The sequence below is a fragment of the Haemaphysalis longicornis genome, unplaced genomic scaffold, assembly GCF_048455015.1.
Source record: "Haemaphysalis longicornis isolate Haplotype H1 unplaced genomic scaffold, Haemaphysalis longicornis Haplotype H1 scaffold_7, whole genome shotgun sequence".
Classification (NCBI taxonomy): Eukaryota; Metazoa; Arthropoda; class Arachnida; order Ixodida; family Ixodidae; genus Haemaphysalis; species Haemaphysalis longicornis.
In genome coordinates, this window is record NW_027526422.1 from 133338014 (window position 1) to 133362994 (window position 24981).

Here is a 24981-nt window from a genome sequence, read left to right on the forward strand (position 1 = left end):
CTACAGAAAATCCTCACGGAGAAGTTCGGTAAGGTGGATGAAGAGGCCCCGCAGCGACACAGAGATGTCGCGGCGGGTAGGCCGGAAGGTCTGGAGATAGACGGGGACAAATGGAAAAGAGCAAAGGAGAATGTCCCCAAAAATACCGTGGCAGGCACGGATCGGATACCGATGGAGTTGATTAACCAGTTAGGACCAAAGAGCAAGGGAAAGCTACTGAAAGCCATCAGAACAAGGATAGAAGAAAAGGTGATACCGGCCGCGTGGCAAATGAGCAGGATGAACTTAGTGTACAAGGGCAAAGGAGTCAGGACAAACCCGAGCTCGTATAGGCCAATAACCGTCACGTCAGTGCTGTACAGGTTAGCAATGCAGGCAGTAAAGTTCGATCTAGAGCAGTGCGTGGAAGAAAATAGGAAATTAGGGGAGCTTCAAAATGGGTTTCGAAAGGACAGAAGACTAGACGACAACTTATTCGTGGTAAGCCAATGCATAAAGGTGGCGAAGATGCAAAACTGACCTTTGTGGTTAGCCTTTCTGGACATTAAAGCGGCGTATGATAATGTAGACAGGGAGCGGCTTTGGAGTATCCTGGAGGACGAGGGAGTTGGGGCAGAATTCATTAGCTTACTCAGGGAGCTATAGCGGGGGAACCAAGTGCAAATAGTTTGGGAGGGGGTAACATACAATAGGCCTGTATACACCTACAAGGGTTTGAAACAAGGATGTCCTCTCTCTCCGTTGCTGTTCATGATCTACATGGCGGGATTAGAAAGGAAGCTAGAAGTCAGCACGCTGGCGTTCGACTTATCCTACATGAAAAACGGGCAGGTGGTGGAACAGCGGGTTCCGGGACTAATGTATGCAGACGACATATTGTTGATGGCGGACAACCGGATAAGTATGCAGGGCTTGATGGATATATGCGGTGAAGAAGCGACGCACCTAGGGCTATCCTTTAGCAGAGAAAAATCGGGGATCATGGTCTTTCATGACCGCAAGGAGCACAAACCAGTATCAGTGCAGCAAGTAGAAATACCATTGGTGAAAGAGTATAAATATTTAGGAGTATGGCTGAACAACAGCGAAGATTACACGCAGGCGCATGATGCTCACCTTAAGACGAGAGGAAGACAAAACACGGCTATAATGAAGCATAGAGCCCTCTGGGGATACAGCAAATACGAGGTGGTAAGGGGAGTCTGGAAAGGGGTCATGGTACCAGGATTAACTTTCGCTAATTCGGTTCTGTGCATGAAGCCAGAGACACAAGCGGGCCTGGAAGTAAATCAGAGGGCGGTAGGCAGATTGGCCCTAGGGGCCCACAGCAAAACTACAAATGAAGCGGTACAAGGGTATATGGGCTGGTCGTTTTTAGAGGCGAGGGAGGCGCAGAGCTAGATAAAGCTTGAGGAGCGACTTCGTGACATGGAGGACGAAAAATGGGCCGCGAGGGTGTTTAAGTACCTGTATATGAGGAGCGTGGACACGCGGTGGAGACGGAGGACTAGACAGCTGACCAAGCGGTACGGAAGGTCGGTAGGGGAAAGCGGGGTTTACACAACAGTTAAAAAGCAGGTACAGGCAGCAGAGACGACGAAGTGGTGGGCACAGAGAATAGAAGCGAAAAAATCCTGGAGACTTATAGGGCAGAGAAACGGGAAATTAAGAATGACAAATTGGAGCCCTTCTATAAATAACTCCTGCTTATTCTTTACGATTTTTGAAGTGGACAGGGGCCTAGAAATACGGCATACCACCAGACCCTGACAAGGTTGCCATTGTTGTCAGGTTTTTTTCATCCGCTCACAGCAAGAGTTCTTCGTAGCTTCAGCTAGCTATCTTGGTATTTTGGCCGCTTTGTACAAAGCATTGCCACAATTGCTTCTCCCCTCGAACAGCTCCTACCGGCTGGCACGCGTATGATTAGGCTGATGACTTCCCACACGCTTTTCAAACCTTACCATACATATAAAATAGAATTAGCGTTACCAACACACAGATAATCATAAACAAACAGGGTCCGCTCGCGTCTGGGTAGGATCGTTTGTTTTTGGGCTTGCTTTTGGAAACTCGCGTCCCAACGCCGTTGTCGTTTTGATGGAGGGGCAGTTGCTTTTATGACTCAGTAGAATATTTGCTGCGTTTTTACCAAAATCTCTTTTTTAATCATGTCATAGTTGGAAAGGGTCAGTGAAAATACTTCAATGAGGCATGTCGCGTTTGTGAGTACTTCAGCGTGCAAATTACTTGTTGTACTGCAGCGGCAGAAAAAGCCGTATTTGGCCAAGAAGAAAACTAGGGGTGGACACAAAGGGTTATTAATCGAAACGAGAGGCGTAGACCACGCAAATAAATTGATAAAAAGGGCCAACGCGTTTCCACAATCACGTTGTAGCTTATTCAAAGCACAGTACCCGTTCACTCAATTAGGTCGCAAAAAATGTCTGTGTACAACATGCCAGTGGTGAATCGGGGTTTGCCCTGCGTGCATAGGTCGGCAAAACTGAAAGAACTCACTCAAATTCAATCACAAATTTTTCATTCACGCTATACTCAATCAAACTCTGACTCAAAAAGCTCGTATGTTTTTAAAATCACTCATACGCACTTATCACATACTCATTTGTAATGATACTCACTTGTACTCAAACTCATTTCTGCTCACGAGTATTCGTACTCAATCTCTACTCATGAGTACTCAATCTGTATTATTGAGAACTCAATTCGTATTACTCACGAATACTCAACTCAATTATCAATATCCCAGGCACAATTAGGTGTCTGTGTAGCCTCCATTATTATCCAGATCAGTGTCCGCTTATTCGCAGTTGCTCGATGCTGGGGTTTGTTTTAAATACAGAGAATTTCAGTAACTCACGATGTCACCCGCGTTGGCGTCCGTAGTCCGCACCGTCGTTGTCCCTACTATATAAAAAAAATAACAATCCTTCGCCAGGTTTCGTAGTCCGCACCGTCGTTGTCCCTACTATATAAAAAAAATAACAATCCTTCGCCAGGTTTCGATCCCTCGACCCTCCGGGCGGGACGCAATGTACGCAACGCTCTACCCACTGCGCCACAAAGCCGACATAGAATGGAAGGCTACGGACACGCCTTATATCCTTGACTCATTCAAATTACTGCTGACGAGCGCTCTCTCGTCAGCAGTTGCCACAAGTGCAACAACATTAACGTAACGCAAACTACCGAACGTCGTGCGCCCCCGGAAATGCTCTGCATTTGATCGTGCCCCTCGCGAGGGGGATGTTGACGCTACCTCTTGCAAAGACCGAGTACAACTGCCGAGAACAAGATCCCACGAGCGGCGCGCGCGCCATGGACTGGTGGCGCCATCTGTCAGATGCGACGCGAACTACTATTAAGGCAGTGCAAAAAACGAACGCGCGAAATACAAATTTGTGCTTGCTTTTCTTGATAAAAGGGATAGAGACAGAGAAGACTTTTTTTGTTGTTCCGGATACTAGACATCTCGTTACACCACATTTGTCTTGATCAGGTTTGGTGAATATCAAATAGGCTTGTTTTTTATGTGTTCCGTGGTATTCATTTTGTCGGACTTGAACTTTACAGCGTTTACGGCATTGCGTTAGTCGCGCCGCTTCAGTCGGCGATCGTGTTCTTGCAGCTCGTTGCGTGCTTGATTTATGTGGGACCGTAAACGTCCGTTTTGTCTCCTTGCTAGCTGCGTTGTGCAGTTATGGCATAGTTCGGCGGGTTGAGGACGTCGCTTGGGTTTAGGTGTGCGTTGCGCATGCTGCGGGAGCCTGTTGGGTTTTCGTTTAGCGTGCGGTGGCGTGGCGATGTCGTTGCGTGGCGTGGCGAATCGGTAAAAATTGTTGCGGCTCCGTGCTCCGTTTCGCCGTGGTTGCTTTGGAAGTGAAACCGTGGTTGTGTGGAAGCAGGCGTATTTTTTCTCGTCCATTCGGTCCACATTCCTTGGCGTCGGAAGCGTCACTTCATCGGTAGGGCATTCGATGCCTTTTTCTGGATCGGGCTCATTCGTTGCTGTTCTTGCCGTGCCCATGTCGTCACCCAAGCTCTCGTTTTTTGCCTGTTGTTTCGAGAATGATAAAATCGCTCTCTCCCCGTATAAGCAGGCTCGAAAGCGTGGCGTTCGTCCCGAGTCCGCTTCCTCGCGATTGCGTCCTCTTGTAAGAAATGGGGTTTGTCGTGTGAGTCTCGATCGTAGCAGCGGGTGCTAGTGATCTTGTACCTTCTGGCGTCGGCATACCGCAAGCGCTGCCCGTGTCGTTGCTCGTCGACGGACCTACCTGCACGATTGTAATGTCGTTCGTTCGGTGGACTCGTGTTGGAGTAGCTGGTGCTGGAGAGCTCGTACGTTCCGGTTGGGTTCAACCGCGTGCATTGGGTTATTTGTTGCTTGTGGCAAGCTTGATTTCTGTGGTTGTGACATTTGCTGGCTAAGTCCGGATAGCAGCATTGGGAGATGGAGGATGTCGAAAATAGCGGTTTCCTGTGTGTGTGCTGGTTTGGTCGCGTTCCGGATGCTTTGCATTTTGTTCGCCGCGGTCAGCTCTACCGGTGCAAGTTTGGGACCATTCGTCCCCTCTGGTGCGTTTCGTGCGCTGTGCGTTTTGTTTTCCCTGAAAACTCCCTTAACATTGGTGTGCCGTCAATCGCAAGGTATGGTGCGTTCCGTTCGCCGTGCGTCTCCCTCGTCATGGCCTATCCAACAATCCGGATGCGATGTCGTTGGTTGCGCGGACCAGGGCTAGGACAGCCCGTGCGGAAAATGTGCGTAATGGCTCCGTTGCGTTCCGTGCTCTCAGAGTTTTGTTCGTGTACGTCTGGAGCGGAGGAACGGGTGCCCGGCATGGGATGCTTCCTGGCTCGTGCGCGCTGCGTACGTTGCGCGTCTCGTTGCTCGTCGCTGGAATGACCTGCGCGCGGGCGATGTAGCTCATCGATTGGCTCGGTGTCAGAGCAGCGTGTGTTCGTGATCTCGCAAGAAAAGCACTGAACTTGGCTTGCGTTTTTGTAATTGTGTCAATTACCATAGAGAGGTACGGTGAGCTGGCAAACGTCTCGTTCCTGTCCGTGCCGTCGTGCATGCTGGATGTGTCCGGATCTCGTGCAGTCCAGGCAGTGGGGAAACGTTTGGGCGACTCTCGCCAGTTGTATCAGAAAACTTTCTCGTTCTTCACGCAGCCTCCTCCTCACAAACAGCGCCGCTTGCAAGTTTCTACGCCATTTGTTGTCGTAAGCAGCCTGAAATATCTTGGACCATTCGTTGGTTTGGAGAGCTGGCGCCGTTGCTTGTTGTGCACTAGAAGACGCAAGACGATGTCGTCCTTACGGCCAGAGAAAGGCAGCCCTCGTTATCGTAGTGCCCTCAAGAACTCCTCTTTCTTCGTTGAACATAGGACCTAGCGTTCCGTTGCAGTCAGCAGTGGGTCGACCTACGTTTACGTGAAGTTCGTCGGTTCCCCACGTCTGCGTGCCGCACTCTTAGTCGGGGTGCGGTTCACCTGCGTCGTCCGTCTGTTTATCCGTTTGTCCTCCCGTGACCTCAAATCCTGATCCTGTCGACTGCGCCATGTTAGCTAGGTCGTGGCTCGAATGAAAGGCTAAACAGGAAAAATTAAAATGTTTAAATAATTAGAAATACAGAGGTTAGTTATACACCAGGACAAAGGATCTCGCGAAGAAAATGTCTTACACTGTTTACTGTCGTAGGGCGACGCACTGCACGAAGGCGCGTACGCGGGAGAGATGGAAACGGAACGTAAGCACTCGCGTTGCGTCTGGCATCTCCTCGTCTTCTCAGGAATGAAGAACCGGAGCGTGGGGTGCGTCGTGCTCTCGTAGGGCTCGGGGCTTCTCGGCGCTGCCGTGGCCGTAAATAGCGGTTTTCTATGTGTCTTCTGGCGGCAGCTTTTCTCGTCCGTTTTCGTTTCTCGGTGCGCTGAAATTCTCCGTATCATCGGAGCTTACTGACAGTACAAATTATACTCAATCTGTACTCACCTGTATTTCTTTGCACACAACATCCACTAATATTTCATCGTAATCAACAATGTTTCTACTAATTTGGTCACGGATTCACGCTCTGAACTCCGTCAAATGGAGTCCACTAAATTACAAAACTGCAGAGACTACGATTGCGCCCTTCTGCACTAAAAAGTGGAATAATAAGGTGGGGTGGATTGCGGTGCGTTTTATTGTAGTTGTACCCGGGCATTATCAATCTAAAATGCACATGTAGCATTCATTTAGACCTCATCAGTTTAACAATCGCGTGAAAGGTTCCTCCGCACCAAAAATGTTTCTGAAGAAGAACGACAGTTGACGAGCCGAGACACCCTCTGAAACAGCGCCGGCTTCAACTGCAGTGTCAAAAAATCGCCCGCCGTCGTGGGTCGTTACCCGGCGTATTTTTCGACCGCTTCGTAGACAAGTTGCTCGTCACAAAATAAAACTGCTATTTCGTTCGTACTGCGAAAAACAACTGGATATCAATTAAAAATACCACTAGTAGCAAACATTTTGCTTAAGGACATAAAAGACGGTAATCCCTCGTGCTTCGACATTCCTGAAGCTTCCAGCTTTTGGAGGCGTATCATTAGGGTAGCGCTCGTATGACCTATTTTCGGTCGAACGCCACAACAGCGCAACACAACTATTCCACACACATCAGCAACGATTACCGCAACATAAACACAACAGCCGCCCTAAAACGTCGTGCAAGCATATTTTAAGGTATTCACGCAGCTGCGAGCCCAGGACGTTGACCTCCAGCACAGCGTCCGGGCACGGCAATGGCACCATAATCGCAAACTGAGAAATTAGAAAAAATGGCAAAGTGAGAAGATACGTCGAAATGGGTCGACACCCGCCGCGGTGGCTCAGTGGCTAAGGCGTTGCGCTGCTGAGCACGAGGTCGCGGGTTCGGTTCCCGTCCAAGGCGGTCGCTTTTCTGATGGAGGCGAAAAGCAAAAATGCCCGTGTGTACGAGATTTCGGCGCACGTTAAAGATCCCCAGTTGGTCAAAATTAATCCGGAGCCCTCCACTACGGCGCGCCTCATCGCCTGCGTTGCGTCGGCGCGTTAAACCCTACCATCAATCGAAATGGGTCGACAAGGGGCGGGTGTATCAATCTTCACAAAAACAACAGATCACATCGACGTTACCCCTATTTCGCGCTTCTATTCAACTGTGCCGGAAGGTGCGGTTCCAGCAGAACGACCACTGCGGCCCGCCGCTGTTTCCCAGTCGTCTTTGAAATGCCACCCCTTAGGTGTGAAACCCCAATTATTTAATGATATGGGACTCCGCAATTTAATATCAGTGATAACTGAGTTTGCAACCCGTCGCGCGCTGATGCAAATGCGAGGTGCTGAACTGCAATGTGTGCATCAGCTCAGCTATGATTTTACGTTCATTATACGAGCAGCTTTCGTATCTGGCAGGCGTTTCAGTCACGCTTGGGTTGTTTTATTACGAAAGAGAAAGGGGCGACACTGCAAGCCACCTCGCGCTACGCAGCGCGAAGTTTCAAGTTTCACGGCGCAACAGCGCGAAGTTCTTCCTCCCTGATGTTCGCCTCTTCTTGCCGTGTTTGTAACGGGCCGCCTGCAAAAACGTCAGGATGGCGTCACTTCTTTTTTTTCTCTCCAGCATTGGTGCAAGGGATGCTATCACGGTGCTAGAAAAGGACCTGAGGGCAACAGGTAATCGGGTGCCTCTCATTGTTCAATTGCGTGGATTAGCTCAGGCCACCAATACTTACTTAGACAACGCTAGGCTTGAACTGGGGACCAAAGTTGCCAAATATTTTAGCGCTCTCGAGGCAAATCGTGTCGCTGAACTTTCGTTAGCATGTGTTTCTTTCTCAGATTGTCATTGTTTACATTTGATTTCAATATCGTGTAGAAACTTCTTTTATTAGTGAGGATATATTTTCATCTGTCTTTAAGTTAGCGATGCCTGATGAGGGGGGACAACAGCAACTCATTGAAAACGTGTGCGGGGTCTACGGGCCACATAAACTTAACCTGGCAGTCTGGAGTGGGAGGTATGACTGGATTCAAACAGCGGCCGGATTCAAACAGCGTCGCCGGATTCAAACAGCGGCCAGTGATAGATACGACTCGAGGCATTCGAATTCTGCACGGCTGCAGAGGAACCCCGGGGGTATAAAACCAGCCCGGAAGCAGCGATAGCGCAGCGGCATCTCATCGGAGGCACTGAGTCGATAAGTGCTATCTCCCTTGTCTGCGCCATGTAACGCTCTTGTTACGTTTGTATATATTGTATCAAAATGTAGCTTCTAATCAGCGTCGGCTCGACTACTTCCTCCCTCTGCTCTGCGCTGCGTCGATAGCGGACTGAGCAGGGCAACGTCGCCACAGTGGTGACTGAGCTCTGGGATATCCCAGGCCCAACAGTGTATGTGTGTGTGTTTGGGGGGAAGGGAGGGGGCGTGGAACGGGTAGGGCTAGCAGTCGAGCGCTGGAGTGCACCCAGTTGCTGCCGGCGCTTGGCAGCCGTTACAATACTGTTCAACTGCTCTAACTGCTGCGTGACCTCGAAAACATAGTTTGCAGACGCGTTTTTTGAGGCGTGATAGCTTGCACTGAAGTCACGGTATTGTCATGTTGGTGCATTGGTTGCACAGCGGAAAAAACTACCGATCTTGTCTAGAGCAGTGCTGATGAAGCTGACAGCTATCGCTCAAAAATTGCGGTGGCGTCGTTATGGCCAAGCAACATGTTTTACGAGACGTTCCAAGACGCGAGCTTAAGGTAAAAACCCTACGCCTGGCGTTGACGTTCATCATTAAAAAAGGCCTCTTCACGAGGCCTTCCCCAATGCGAGCTTAAACTCGGCATAAGTTGCTAGCGAGGGGAGGTCGCCCCGCCAGTAAACAGCAGATCAAGGAACCACCGAAATTCACCATCGTCTTCAGCTTCTTCATTACGCGGTGGTATAAACCAGAAGCAGCGCATCGGGTTTACCATTCGAAAGCAAAGCCATTAGAAAGCAATACGCTCCTCCAGCGGCAAGATGTAAGGGCTCTTAGACAAAATATGCGAGGCGAAATAAGGCGTCGCAAGCGTTAAACTGGGCATTATGATGTCCGATTAGCAACCCACAACCGGCACGGTGGGGCTATATGCTCACTTCTAAATGGACAGCACCAGACCATAGTCCTACCGAACCTGAGCAAAATGTTTCAAAACGGGAGCCTAATAAAACCATATGGGCGCACGTAAATCAGCCAAATTATCGCTTGAATGCGCACGGCGGAATGGTGCGGACAATTTTGGTGACACACCATGCAGTCGATTTGACGCGAAATAACTGCGACTGTTTAAATGGGCGGTTCGGATCACGAAACTTCACAGCGTGACATGCGTCTTCGGAAACTGCTGAAGAACGGAAAAGAGCAAGTTCAGTGTGCGTAGTACATGCATTGTTAGCAGCCCCCACCGCTTCCGATAAAACAACTTGAACGGAGCAAGCGGAACGAAGCAGCTACGCGTTCCCAGGCCATGTATATGTAAACAAAAATAACTGCACCAATCAACTGGTGCCATAGAAACAGAGAAACTGCGGCTGCGCTCCCACCTGGAGCTCACCCCCTCGTTTTACCCTTTTCACCACGACCCCTTAGCGAGCGACCGCCGAAAAAAGCTAACAGCACCAAACAGGGACAGGTATAGGAGGGAGGCACAGTTTCGTTGGCTGATTTTCCATCCTTGAGAGTTAAGTTGCACAGCGGCACTTCTAAAAGTTTGCTACTCGTACACGCGCGTCCAGACTCGAGTTCTTGATAGAACATGTTTGCAGAACTGTAATCACGAGTGCATGTACTCACGAGGGCAAGCACTCGAAAAAACAGTATTCATGAGTATTTTGCTCTTGAGCACTGTACTCTAGAGTACACAGTACTCACAAGTACTCGTACTCACAGATACTCGTACTCATGAGTACTCAGTACTCATACTCATGAGTAGTGCACTCATGAGTACTGTACTCACGAGTAGTGGACTTTCCCCTGTACTCAATGGTTATCGTACTCACTTTTTATTCTGGGTGTGCACTCACTCATCATCGTACTCCTTCGTGATTTTGAGTACAAATGACTACAGCTGAGTGTAGTCACGAGTGAGGGCACCGACCGATGCCTGCGTGTGGCGCGCCTAGGACAAGAACAATTTAGGGCCTTTATGTCTAGCGCGATAAACGGTCCATTCATCACCAGAGAATGCTCACGGACTAGCTTTATGCCCCAAAATGCATGCGTATGACTATCATCATCATCATCATCATACCAACCACCACCATAACCATTACTATCATCATCATCAACAACAAGAACAACAGCCCACTAGGAAGGCTGTACGCCGAAGGCTTCTCCAATCAACGTCGAACTGCTCCTCCGAGCGCCACCCGAGTCCATTGTTTGCCTCCAAAATTTATTATTTTGTTCCTTTATCAAGTAATTGGCCTTTCCATTCGGTGGCCGTCCCTGAGTATACGCTCAGTCGCCTTGGTAGTCCACCCATCGTCATCTCGCCTAAGTGCCCGGGTTCTTTTCTTTTTCGCTATTTAAATTATGATGTACAGTCGGACATGGATATATCGAACACGGGTATATCGAATTATTGTCTATATCGAACTCATAAATTATCCCCTTAAAATTCTGTGTAAAAGTATAGGAATTCGAACGTTTATATCGAACCGTATTTTTCCCGACATTGGGTATATCGAATGCCGCGCGAGCTGGAAGGTGCTCTTCGGCGGTCGCTGCACCCCCGATTGAGGTTGAGGAGGATGGGGAGGAATGTGTGGGCATGGCGAAGACTGGCTCGCGGAACTAATCCCCCCTACCGGAATGAATTTGCGCTTGCCCAGTCGGGCCCCGCTACCGGCCGCCGTAGCGTTAGCGGACGGAGCCCGGTGTTCTAAATCTCTCTAGGCACACAAGCCCGAACGCTTGGAAAATGCGACAGTGCGAGGTAGGGATGCCCCGACTTCGCACGTCTTTTTTTTTTTTTTTTTTTTTTTGCGGCTGCGTAAGTTCCCCGGCTTGCCGAAAAAGAGTTTTTTTTTTCCTCTCTCTCTGGGTCTGGCTTCTTCCGATGTCGTCTCGGGAAAGGGAAGAGGGAACGAAGGCGCTGGCGGCCTCCTCCTTCTTTTGCATTTTGCAGCTGTTGCTGCTGTTTGGCGAGTTGCCCCGCACCTTTCGGAGATCACTGTTTCTATCGGAGATGACCATCGCGAGCGCTTTGTTGGAGTCCGTTCAGAGAGCCTTGGAATTGTTACCTTCAAAGTTCTTGTGGTACGTGCGCGCTGTTCTTCATTTGCGTGCGTGTTGTGCATGGTGTGCGAAGGCGCAGCGTACTGCTGGATTTTTCTAGTTGTGCAGCCCCGAGAAGATCGAGACCAGCGTCTTTAATTTCATTTCCAGGACGAAAAAGCAGGCCAAGATCAGCGATTTTTTTTTCACGGAAATAAAGCGTCCTGTTGCGTGGTGAGTGCGGAATTAGTTGTCATTCTTGAATGCGACGATCGGTGAGGTCTCAGAGCCCATATTTTTTATATCGAATTTTTCATATATCGAACTATTTCGCGATCCCTTTGGAGTTCGATATATCCGTGTTCGACTGTATTCTTCTCTAATGGGTTCTCTCATTCCGGAAGCTCGTTTCGTCTCCATTAACTTTACGCCTACCATTCTTTTTCCCATGGCCCGCTAATGCAACCTAAGTTCGCTTTGAAGTTTTTCTAATAAGGCGCCAAGTTTCCGCTTCATGTGGCATGACGCATTGGTTGTATATTCTCCTTTTCAGTACAGGCGTGACATAGGTTTTGTTTTTTGGGAGTGCTTGCGAAGTGCATCTCAGCCCATACTTTTCTGCACCGGATTTCTTCGTGCTTAAGATTAGCACAGGCGACGTTTTAGAGGTAGCGATAATCTTCTACTATTTCTATCATTTTGTTACAAATGCTCATCTGGGTGCTTTCGGCATGTTTATTCACCATCAGTGTAGAGCTTTTATCCCCAAGGCCTTGCTTTTTGAATTTATTCCCGACGCATATTTTGCAGCTGCTCTTCTTGCCCGCTCACCAGGACTATGTCGTCTGCGAATCTCAAATAGTTAAAGTATACTCTGTATAACCGTAATGCCATCTTTTCCCCTTCCAGCTTCCTGAATATCTCAGTTAGACAAGCCATAAAGGGCTCTGGCGAAATGGTATTACCCGGTTTTATGCCATTACGAATAGGGGATTTGTCGCTTGGCTTGTGAAGGATTATCCTGCAGTTACATCCCTTACAGATGTCTTCTAGGCGTGTTATGCTAGTCTTCTCTATTCCCTGGTCTTTCGATGCTTCCAGCACAGCTGCGGTGCACCCTGAAATAAACGCTTGTTTCTTGGCTATAAATGCCCTGTAAAGAAGTTTATTATACACTCCGGAGTTTTCTGTCACTTCATTGACGACGTCGATATGTTCCATGGTTGACTATCGTTTCTTAAATCTCGCCTGCTCTCTCCGGTGATGGGAATCTAAGTTGTTATTTACTCATGTAACTATTACTTTTGTAAACAGCTCGTTTACACCGGAGAGTAGGCTGATAGGCCTGTAGTTCTCAACGACTCTGGTGTACCCCTTCTTTTGAATGAGAATAAGATAGCGTTTTCCCAGGCTATGGGAACTTTTAAATGTAAGAATTCTGAAAATTGTACAGCATGCCTTTTCAGCCCAATATGTCCTCCCTCTATAAAAAATTCCGGGTTCTGTCGTCGTCACTTGCAGCGTTTCCTACTCCGTACCATTGACAGCCTTTTCAGCTTCCTATTTAGTTGTGGTACATCGCAAGCTAAGGTTGTAGGCTCAGTAGTTTTCCGTGTGCTCACATCGCAGGCGTATATGCTGGTGTAAATTCCTTGCGCTACTTTTATTATCTTTTCAATGTTGTGTGTAATGTTATCCGGCTCGTCTCTGAGTGCGCAAACTCGGCGTATGCCTATAGCGACCTCCTTTTTATTTGTTCTCAATCTTCATCCTAAATCCAGTGTAGTTTGATCACTGCCATGTTGTACGCACGAATGTTGTTCGTTTTACTTCTATTCATCAACTTCGACTACTCGGCCAATTCAGAATCATCAGCCTACTCGGAATATTTGGGTGCTACGTTTGGGAATTATTTCCTTCTGTTTCTGAGTTACTTTTGCAGTTTGTTTTCTAAGGGCCACTTGTCTCGCAGCTGGTGCTGATTTTATGTTTGCTGTTCTTAGGTGGCCATTTAGATTTTCCACACTATCGTTGTCCTTCCCTATTAAAAGCGCGAATGCATTATGAATTGTTATTCTAGAATCCGGCAGTCTCGCTCATGCAGACTCTATGTCACTTTTCTGGCTTTTCACAACGCTCGCTCCTGCTCTTTTGAGACTCAGATTTACGTTGAACATAACCATCCTGTGATTGCTACTGTTAATCTTGCTTCGCACCTCCACATCCTGCACAGTACTTGGGTTGTCGCGTCAAATGAGGTCACTTTTGTTTGGTTTACACTTGGGGCCCTGCCATGTCATTTATATATTATTTTGCCTGCAGAAGAACATCTTCACTATTCTCAGGGTTTTGCTGTCCACAAATAAAACCAGTGTATGTCCTAGACTGTTGCGACTGGCTATTCCAAAGGTTGCAACGGACCTTTCTCTCGTTTGCTTTTCCCGTACTTTTGCCTTAGAAGCTATCATCACTATCGTGAACTGTGTTGTTTTCTCATTCACTGCTGATGCTGCATCCGGGTAGAACACTGTCTTTCAACTTTATTACTTTGATACAAATACATTTTTTCTATGTAATTTTATACTCAAAAACAAATACTGCAGCAAAAGTGTCTGCGACATAGTGTTGCGATATCATAGTTTTCTGGTATTTGTAGGCCAGCAACAAACTGCAATTAATAAAGCAATCATTTGATTGATCCGCAACCGAGTTAAAAACATATGCACAGAAGTTGCGTTAGCCGGGCTACGTATCGACCACACTCATGTAACATTTACACCTACTTATTAGATCCAGAGGATCTCTATTTGGCTGATGCGCAGAGTGCCTACGCTAATCCACATTCTTATTTAATGCGACACACTCGACACAAGACGCCCAAACACTTCCAAGAACTTTACAGACAGCATTTTCTACAGCAATAATATAGTTTTTACGAGACCATCCCGTGTTTCCGATCAAACTTGTTCTTAAGTATTGGATTGGGAATGAGTTTTTATACCTCTTTCGATCTGACTCAGAATCACTACTCAGCCCCTTACACCAGCCAACGACATTTCAGGTTAATTCACTTGATAGAGTTGTTAGTTTAACACGATCATAAAAAACTATATTTCGCGTTCTTTGTCCATAATTGGCTTTCCGCCAAAGAAACCAATCATCAGCATGGACGAAAAAATATGCAACTTTGGCCGGCTTGAGAAATAATACGTCATTCGTAATTATATTCAAAGGCATCCCTATACAAACTCCTTCGTTTTCCGCTATATGATGTGAAATTGACACGATGCAGGGCACAAGTACACATTCTCAAACATACCATTCAGCATAGATTTGCAATTTTAACAGAAACAAAATCGGATGCAGAAATGGTGGTACTGGAGCTACACAAGAAATTTCCTGCCGAATAAATATTCTTGCAAACATCAATATGAATAAGAAATGGGATCAATTCTTCTCCCCAGAATACTTACCAACGATTTGTTTACCGCGCCATGCGTGGGCTCCACCAGCGACGTCGTGCGGCATTCGCGTTCTTTTTTGCAATGTGGGTCGACTATTTTTCTGCAGGGACATCGTTGAGACTTACTCCAACTTCAACCATCGCGCACGATTACAAATCTTTAATAGTATACTTGCTTCTCCTGAAAAACTCATTTTAGCAATGGGCTCCTATATTTCCGGACCCTACATTATTACGACGGGATGAAAAATGATACGGGCTTCCTCCTGGTCGTGACTGTTCATTTTAGTTCTACACTATCTAATCGATTGATTGTGGGGTTTAGCGCGCCGACGCAGCGCAGGCGATGAGGCGTGCCGTAGTGGAGGGCTGCGGATTAATTTTGACGACCTGGGGATCTTTAACGTGCGCCGAAATCTCGTACACACGGGCGTTTTTGCTTTTCGCCTCCATCAGAAATGCGGCCGCTGCGGCCGGGAATCGAACCCGCGACCTCGTGCTCAGCAGCGCGACGTCTTAGCCACTGAGCCACCGCGGCGGGTTTCTACACAATCTACACAATTTATTTCAACACTACGTCAATCTTGTTTCGTAACCATAATTACATGTTTTCGATTAAACGCGTTTTCAAATGCCCAACACAAATGCAATTTATGCACATAATTTATAGCGCACATAATCACAACCTTTTACATCAGCCATCTTGATTGCCTTTGGGCCTTTTACATTTATTTTTACTTAAAGGATTGCTTTTCCTTTCACGCTACTTCTATGACATACATTTTTATTTGAAGCATTTGGCCATAGTGGGCTGTGAGCCATAAAACACCACTTAATAATATCATTAAACATAACATGCCTCATACCTAGAGATAACACAAATCGTGTTAACACCAGTTTTTTGGTTGCCTTTACTGTCAAACAGGGCGTTTTCAAATGAAATACAATGTTTCGTGAAACAGACAAAGAAGTTTTCTGCCTCAGCTCTCGTAAAATCTTTTTATTTCCATTGTTATCAAAAAAGCTTCTTACTCCAGAAGAATAATATCATTGAGCTCTGCGCACATTGTTACGCGAATAAACTTCGAAATTTGCTGCGTGCGCAGAAGTTACTTTGAAGAAGGCTTCTTGATTGATAATACGCCAGAAACCTAAATTATCTGTGGGGATATTTCTGTTTAACACCGGGGCATAAAGCAAACGCAGGATAGAGCATAACCAGCCGCATCGTTATTCTCCCGTCAACAAAAGTAGCCTGTTCAGGGAACATATTACCCACTTCTTGAATTTTAAGGCACTGCGTTCGCGCTCAATAATTTCAATAAAAATTATTCATGCTTTTAAGTCGCATGTGCACTATTGCGTACACAATTTGGGTTCAAAGTGTGGCCTTATAGAGGTACGTATATAGGAATACATTTAAAAAGGTTTTTCATATATATACAATAACTATATATCCATAAAATAGAATGTTGACTTACTTACTGAACTATTTTTTATCGCCCAGCTGAGACTGCTAGAGAAATAGACTTGACACTTCGGCAGTATATTTGTCTCACTGCATTAGGACACGCTATTGCGGGATTATAGAAATTATGCCCCTAACAAAGGAAACGGGGGACATGGGGTTTTCTCAACGTTGTATTTAGTTTCCTACATTGTTTGAAAATTGAAGTCCTTTGGGGGATTTTGTAGATCGTAGAAATCTCTAAACAGTTATATACGGTGTTCACATAACCAACACTAATAGTGCGGATCTGCATTTCTGAACTCATTGGGTGTTTTTACGCGTTACTCAATGCGTTACTTTTTTAAAAATTACCCAGTATTCTTCACTGTGTGATCAATTCAGTATGCTTCTGCCAAACAACCATTCAGTCGTGCGAATGGAGAAAAAAATATTTTTAAGCATTTGTCCCAGTGACGCCGCTAAAACGATCAAAATACATTCTTTTTATTTATACCTCTGGCGGACTGAAAAGGTCTAACACGTAGTGTTGATAGTGTGACAGACTGCTGGTTCTAGATGTTTCAAATTTCAGGAGTACATCGCTCTTATGGCGCACAAACTCAATATTGCTAAATATTTTGCTTAAACACAACAGAAACGTAGAAATGGGCTCCAAATTTTTACCCCAAATTCTTTTTATCGCAGGCTGATTGAGGAACCAAGCAAGATATTATTGTTACAGGTAGCACACCAATTTAACAGAATCGTTTTACATGGTTCACCCAGAAGAGCCGACTGATTGCGAAAATCAAGACTTCAGAAAAAATTACGTGTGTTAACAAATTTCTCACCAGCTATTCAGCCATTTGATATTTTCAATTCGTTTTTGCTTAAAATATTCGTTTTGGCTTAAACTTGTTCGAATGCCCGTCCCTTTTTCCACACCAATGGAGCAGTTTGATTCGTCCGTTGGTCTGAATTATGCGACTTCGAATCACGAGGTTTTAGTGTGCTATCGTGCACTGATATTCTGAGGAGGCACTGCCCTTCACGGGTTGGCTTCACGTTTTCTCTATGCAAACAAAGTTTGGCTTGTTGGCACAGCTTCATTAAAAGAATAACGGCGGCTCGTTCACACAGTACGTCTTTGTATTTAGCTTTTGTGTGTCTTGCGCTTGATATATATCGTAGTGGGGGATCAATATTTGCTATAGGCGGCCATTGCACCTCTACACTATAGTATATCACTTCACCGTTAGACTCATGTTTGCTAGCCGCTAGCTGGAGCATGGAATAAAGAGATAAGAATAAAACCTGTTGAAACAGTGAAGCACGGACTCAGATTCAGCTCTGTATAGTGAACTTCATCCTCGGAAAGCATTCTGCCTCATTTCCACAATGATAAGAGCACTCAGATTGGGACTTTGCTTCGGCGTGTTATCATTGCACTTGGCTTATTGTTTTCAACCAATGCGTTGGTGCGGCGGACCGCTTAGTAAGTATCCACACATGTGCTGTCTGCTTAGTATCGCTCTGTATCTACAACAAAATGCCATGATAAACTGTGGCCATAATTGCTATTATTCCCGGTGTTAGTGTCTTAGCCTAATATTCTACCATACAACCTCTTCTATATCAATAAGTTTGTACCTTCAGTAGAAAATGGTTCGGAGTGAAAAATTACTGCCGCCACATTTTTGTAAAATGGAGCTAGATTAAAATCCAGTCGTTGCCAGGGCTCAAGTTGCAACTTTATATTTGTGTAAACGGCATATGTGTTAGGCTGTCCGCTTTCGGGGATCCAAATTTGTTTAGTGTACTTTAGTATTTACTATAATACAGACTAGTCACTGCAAACTCATTACGAACGTTTGTAACATGCATACAGGTGGTGTTTTTATTCGAGGTCAACTCCCGTGTTACAGCTTCTGAAATGAGCGAAAAATATTTCATGGTCATTTTGCTATATTATTTGGAGCTGCTTCGAACAATTCTTGTACTCTTCTTTTTTATATAAAAATTGCTAGCATTAGACAGAAGGAACTAACCTGGTCTTGGATCCAGTAGTGGGCTCGTCAGGAAATCACAGCAGCTTTAGTCTGTAGTCGGAAACTCGTATACCTTATTGGCGCAAGTCGCATCGGTCATGCCTATCTAATTTAGGCGTTGTAAAACCACACTTCCTGGAAATTTTTTGCTCGAAGAAATATTTTGGTGCCTTTTTTTGGGGCTAAGATATTTGCTTCCCGAGTATCATAAGGTATGCATGTGCACAGAGTCTTGTTGGCAGTTCATGATGCTAAAACAATCCGCAGAAGAAAAACGGACACAGTACTACATATTTTTCTTGGCATCGTACACAACTGCTTTCAGTGTAATTTTATAGTGTATAATCAAAGGTGAAAACAAACGGTAAAAAATCGTTTATGCCAATGCTGCAAATTGTTTGGGTCCTATGTTTATGGCAAGCCTGTGTTTTGGCTGTATGAACATGACTATGCACTTATGATGACGCTCATCAAGCGAACACTCCAGGTGGTTTTAAACGTGAGAACAGTAGAGTTTCTAAACTAGAAGAAACCAATAGTTACAAGAACGTCTGTAACGCCAGTAAGTTAACTGATGTCGCTAATTGTAATATAAATTTCACTCAATACCCTGCAACGTATCTGCTGTTCACGTGATCATCTTTGTTTTGAAAGAGTGCAAATCACAAGCTTGTGAGGCTCTTCCAAACGAAAAGAATAGTTGGGTAAATCCACCTCAATGAAGCAATCAAATAAATTTTCTTTAAGCCACCTTTTGCAATGTAGACCACCTTATAAGTTCCTATTGATTCAAACAGGTTAGTCCGCGCTTATCCGAAATTGTAAATTTTTGCCTGCTTTATCGATGGCGCATTTGTATGGAATATATTTTTGGAACCCTAAGCCTGTATAGAATTTATCAGCAATGTTTTCCTGAAACAATGAATTGCTAGGAATTAATTCACGAGCAGACACCTCGCCCAATTTTGCAATCAACAAATTGAGGGCCGCATAGAGAGGAGTCATGTTTCTGAGCTTCTACCTTTTAGGACGGTTTACCTGCCACTGGTGTTTCGTACTTACCTTTCCTCGCAGAATAGTGGCTGCCTCAGTATGTACCCACGAGTTAACATAAAACGAAGAAATATGGTGACGTAAACTTTTTTCTATCACGCACTTTTATTTGCAAAGGTGGCTGACTTCATCTTTCCTTGTAACAAACCGCCTTCAAGTAGATTTATTTCGAAGCGATCGCACAATTGCCACTACCAATCATAGCCAAAGCTGACAAAGACAGAAAAAAAGCACTGGTGACATGTACATCTTTTACAATACATGTCTAAAGAAACACAGAAGACATTTGTAAACATCATGGGAGCACTTGCGAGAATTGAAGTCTGGAGCTCTAGGCCATTTTTTGACCACTATGGATGCTGGGCGAGACTTTATTTTGGAAAAAAATCAATTCGAAAGTGCTCGCCTTCTCTCTGCATCCTTCTTGCCGGTTACCTAGAATGTCCCGTATGACGTGTGCAGTAGCAAACTTGGTTTGACGGCACAGCTGGCCGACCCTTCGACAGAGTCAGTCGTTCGGAGGCTGCCGGGTCGTCGTAGTTGGTTCGCTCACTGAAACCTAAGCCACGATAATATTTGTGACTAAAAGAATGTAGAATTAGTTTTTTAGTTTGTACACAGTTTAAAGTTAACAAAGTCTTGGAGTCAAAGTAGCTTCACACACGCACACATGCGACGCTTCGTTGTGTTCGGTTCACTGGAGCTGTATGCTGCATATGACTGCGCGTCTGGTGCGCTAGTAGAAAATATAGGGACAATAAATGCAGAAGAAGATTCGCCAAATTGTTATACATAATTGGAAACTAAAATAAACTAAACCGTAATTTGTAAGTTTCACCAACCCCTTTTACCGCAGGGCTAACTAGCACAGGAGTCAGAATGAGCGCACATTTGCGATCGCTGTTCTGCCTAAGCGGGGCAGTCTCTTTTCATAATATATATATGGCAATTTTGGGACGAGTACCACACATTATGTATTCAAGTGTCACACTTATAACCTGCTGGAAATTCTGAAACTAAAGCAATAAACAGCCTAAACGATATATACTTTATTGTCCCTGTACCAAAACCTCAATGAGGTTCCAGCAAGTAGAAGGATTTCGCCCACCAGACATCAGAACAGCTTCCAAAATTTCAGTGCCCACTCCCCCAGCAAGACGAAATGCCCTGAAAGAGGACTACCTTCGCCCCCTGTTATCTGTAAAAGCCCGGTGCACGGACTCCATGACAAAGCTCCGATCGTATTGCAAGACAAGGGGCCAGGTGTAAGGCACCTAGAACTTGGAGAGCCGACCGAACGTAACAGTCATGACGATCCCGGAAGAAAAAAAATCAGTGCATTGCAGGCCTAAGTTCCGCATTTTTTTGTTCGGGCGAAGGCAAAATTAACTTTGCAAACATGGTCGATGCGTGCAGATGTATATTGTGCCGTAAAGATAAAAATGGCGACTTAGGGGCGATGGATTACGGTATGAAAAAAAGATAACCTTAAATATTGCCGGTAGAGAGTGACAGGAGAAACATTCAACTGATTCCTTAGGCATATGCGTTTTGGTTTCGGGAGAATGAGGACCGAATAAATCCAGCAGCTATGTTTTGTAACGATTCAATCGCGTTAATGAGACCTACCTTGAGGACGCCATATCATTTCCGCATATGCTGGAGAAGGGCGAATGGCAGTATTGCAGGCGTGAACTTCGTTTCAGAGTTAACAAGATGAAGGCGATGCTTCGGCAAACGAAGTTTTTAAACACTTTCGACGTCATTTTCTCTATATAAGCAGCCCTGTGTAAGCCAGAGGTGAATGTGACTCCAAGGTATTTAAAGGAGGAAACTGTCTGAAATTCTCAATTCTTTATGTTATAATCATGTGTTCCGGCTCGCTATAGAGGAAAATCGCGCGCGTTTAGTTTTTTTCTACGTTTATTTCTATTTTCCACCGTTTACACCATCCAGTTAATGTTGAACATTTGAGCCGAAGTGCAGCAACGTTATCTGTTTAATTATTTCTCTGTAAATTACGCAGTCGTTGCGGATAGACGAATCGACGAGGTAGTACTACTAACTGCATTATTGATATAAATTTACAACAGAAGAGAAACAAGCACAGACCCCTGAAGAACGCTACACAAAGCACTGACCGGGCTAGAGACATAGTCGTAATTTTAGTAATTGCCATCGGTCTGTTAAAACTTTTCAATCCAAATTGTTGTACTTGCATCAAGATCAAGTTTGGTTATTTTTATCATGCGACGTTTATGGGGAACTCGATAAATAGACTTCGATAAATCAATAATGATAGCATCAGTGCAAGAGAGACATGTACTCTAAAACGTGGAGGCAGGCAACCAGCTTAGAATGGTGAGTTCGATTAGAAAGATTTTCCGAAACCCATGCTGGTGGTTGACAAAGAAATTGTTCCGGTTGACATGGGTGACTACAAGAGTGAAAACAATAGATTCAAGTAACTTCACGCTGATTGAGGTAAGTGAGATGGGCCTGTAGTTAATGGAAACAATCTTGTAGCCAGATTTTAGAAAGAGGACTGTCCGGTCCTTTGGGGGTAAACTTTAATCCAGTGATTGCTAAAATAACAGCGAATTCAGTTAAGCTGAGGTGCTTAACTGATTAGGTGCTCTGTAGTTATATTATCAGGTTTACGATTAGTGTGTGAAGCTTTCTTCCATGACACAGGTCACGCTATGGGCTGGAATTTCAATCGGTGTGAAACTATGAAGCTTGTTCGGCTGCGTGTTGAACATTTAAAGCGTCACTGAGAGGCACCTCGACTGTGGAAACCTGAGCAAAGGCTTGAATAAATTCCCCCGCGCACCATTCAAGTGATAGCACAGCCCCTGTCGCATTTATAAAGACCGGCACTCAGCGTTTGTTCAGTGGGTTCTTAGTATTTCAAAAGTTTTGGGAGTCACTTCTCCCTAGCGTTGGTAGCGTAATTGAAATACTTTTGTGTTGCTTCACTAATTGCCTGTTCAGTTCAAGAATTAACCGGTTTATACTTCGGCCAGTCTTCACAACTATACATCCAGTGGCCTTTCTGTGCGCTCTTTTTTTTCTGTTTAAAACCCGTTTGATATCACATGTAAACTTTTGGTCATTCTTCCGGGAGCTTATCACTTTTTTGGGCACACAGGTTGCCTCTATTACTATTATTTTGTCACGAAAGATGCACCAGTTTCATTGATCGTAGAATCCTCACCTCCAGTGTCAAGTTGATCAGTCAAGGAGTGTAGCACATGGCCGAATTTTTCTTTGTCCGTGCCGGCGTAGCTGAAGATGCCTTTGTGTATTTTAGTTCTTATTACACGCAGGATTGATACCGAGCAATAAATTGCCCTAAGGGCAATTATTTCACCCATGACATGCGTGCTATTGATGACAGGTTTATTCGTTAGGACGTTAAGATGAGGTCGGATAAGGAATTGCCCTGCGTTGGTCCACAAATTCTGTGTAAGTTGGTGGGAATTCTAGGCATTCTAAGCCATTCTTCTGCGCTGTGACAGAATATGTGGATCAATCTATGCCAGAGTAGTTGAAATCCCCTTCCATGATTAGTACATTTCTGTGATTGCAAGTTGGTATAAGATTGTGCCTATAGTGTCATATAAAATGAAAACAAAAGGGTAAATAGCCAATGTGAGCACTCGCCCACACTACGTTTAAAGGTGAATCAATGTCGATTAGTGATTGGCGATAATCATCTTTAACTGCGTTCCGTATGCCGCCCCCGCAAAAGCCGCCACTGTTCCTAAGAAAAATTTGATAGTTGAGGAAGGAAGTGTAAAATGTTTTTTTGATATATCATTAAAAAGAAAGTTTCTAGGCCCGTAATGATACAGGCTGAACACGTGTAAAAGAGGGCTTTAAAGGCCCCAAGTTTTGGTACAATATTGCGGTAGTTCGATAGCAATAAGGAAACTGGTGTTATTGTTTGTAAGCTGCGTGAGTGGCCAGCGCTGTGTCATTTAAAGGAGGGCTGATTTTTATGATGTAGTTGAATGACCTGGTTTGTAGATGAATCATAACTTTATATGCCATGTCTCGTGTAAAGCTTGTTAGAACGCACATAGTGTTTTTCATCCTCAGTTTTGTTTGCTTTTCCGAATTCTCGCAGTTTGAATCTAGCAAGCGGAGTCTTTTTGAAAAATCTTCCTCAAGTTACTCTTTGCGCGATTACAGGTTTTTAGTTTAGAACCAAGGCTCAAATCCTCTGTTTTTATCTAAAGCCAAGAAATGTTACATTCACTGGGCTACGGAAGTTAGGTTGACTATGATATACGCGATGAGCCCTTTCATTCTGGCCAACTTCATGCTGAGAATGCTTACAAAAAAATTACCTTACAATACGTTACCATTCTACGTAGTCCTTATGTTCGACTTCATCAAAACCCTTTGTAATGAGATTGTTCTGCGGATGCGGTTATGGATGTCATCAAGCATATCTGCGAGCTTTTCATTGACCTTGTAATGTGAACTTTTACTTCTTAAACTAAATCAGCGGCGGAATCGATGTTCACCTTCAAATCAGACACATTCTTCATACTTTCTTTGAGAACGCTAGCACGAGTGTCGATGCTTCTGATTTGCTATATAATTTCTGCCAGAGCCGTTTTAGTTTCTTCTTGACAACCCTCTATGAGTGTGTACATTATTCGTTTTACCACGGCACAATTTTGCAATAATATACCACTGCATTACATACATGGGCACTTTAGAAGACGTCTATGTGCCGCGCTGTCGAGGGTTTTTACAGAGTCTTTGCAATATCTTTACAGCTGCTGCCAGTGCTGACTACAAACGGGGGAGATGGCTCTGCTGTTGTCTAGATTAATCTCCGGTAGCAAGTAATGGCCTTCCTCCATCGAACTCCGTAGAGCTTTAGTGATTTGCTGAGTCTCTCTTCAAGCCACGTCCCCCTGATTTAGATAGGTTCAGCTGAGCACCCGAGGAGCGATAGAATTATTAGATGAGCACTACGACCTCTTTAGCCTGCTCTTTTGCCGAGCATACAATCGCGACATCGTTCGCATAAAACACCACCTCACCGATGGGAGAGAGAGAGAGAGAAGCTCTTTATTAGAAAAACAGAGTGTTTAGCCGGCGTACAAAATCGCCTTCATGCTACTCTGTTAGGGGAGGGGGAAAGGGAAGAAAGGCCCAAGAGAGAGGAGGGCAGAAAAGAGATGCAAGCTGAGAGAGGGACCAACGAAATTAAGTAAAAGGGCAAGAGCGAAAGTCTCAGAGTGAAGAGATTTAAAGTTTTTGAATTAAGCCAGTGTCGCTGAGGTACGAAAACAGAAATTTTAGGGCTAGGCGTTGCTGAGAAGAAGACGGCCAGGGCCCTAAAATGGTTTTTAAGGTCACTGGTCCTTGCGTATAACCTATGCGTGCAACGTTCTGTAGCAAAGTTGATCTAGAGTCCTTATAGGCAGGACAGTGGAGTAAAAGATGCTCAATAGTGTCTTCCGATGCACAGTTGTTGCACCTGGAGGTGGTAGATAGTCCAATGCGGAAACGGTAGCTGTTGGTGTAAGCTGCATTAAGTCGGAGCCGATGAAATAATGTTTCTAGATGACGGGGGAGCTGGTGAGGAAGTCTTGACGACAGCTGAGGGTCAAGGGAGTAGAGAAACTTGTGGTGGTGGGTAGGATCTGACCA

The 24981-nt window shown here is 45.1% G+C and overlaps 1 protein-coding gene across 1 annotated transcript in view; it reads left to right on the forward strand.

The window, feature by feature from the left end:
- Positions 1–17549: 17549 nt before the first annotated feature.
- LOC144145159 (uncharacterized) overlaps positions 17550–24981 on the forward strand; it is a 35494-nt gene continuing 28062 nt past the window's right edge. Inside the window, exon 1 of the mRNA XM_077676663.1 lies at positions 17550–17699. Coding sequence (XP_077532789.1) covers positions 17603–17699 — 97 coding nt within the window. The 5' untranslated portion in view covers positions 17550–17602. The remainder of the gene's footprint in view (positions 17700–24981) is intronic.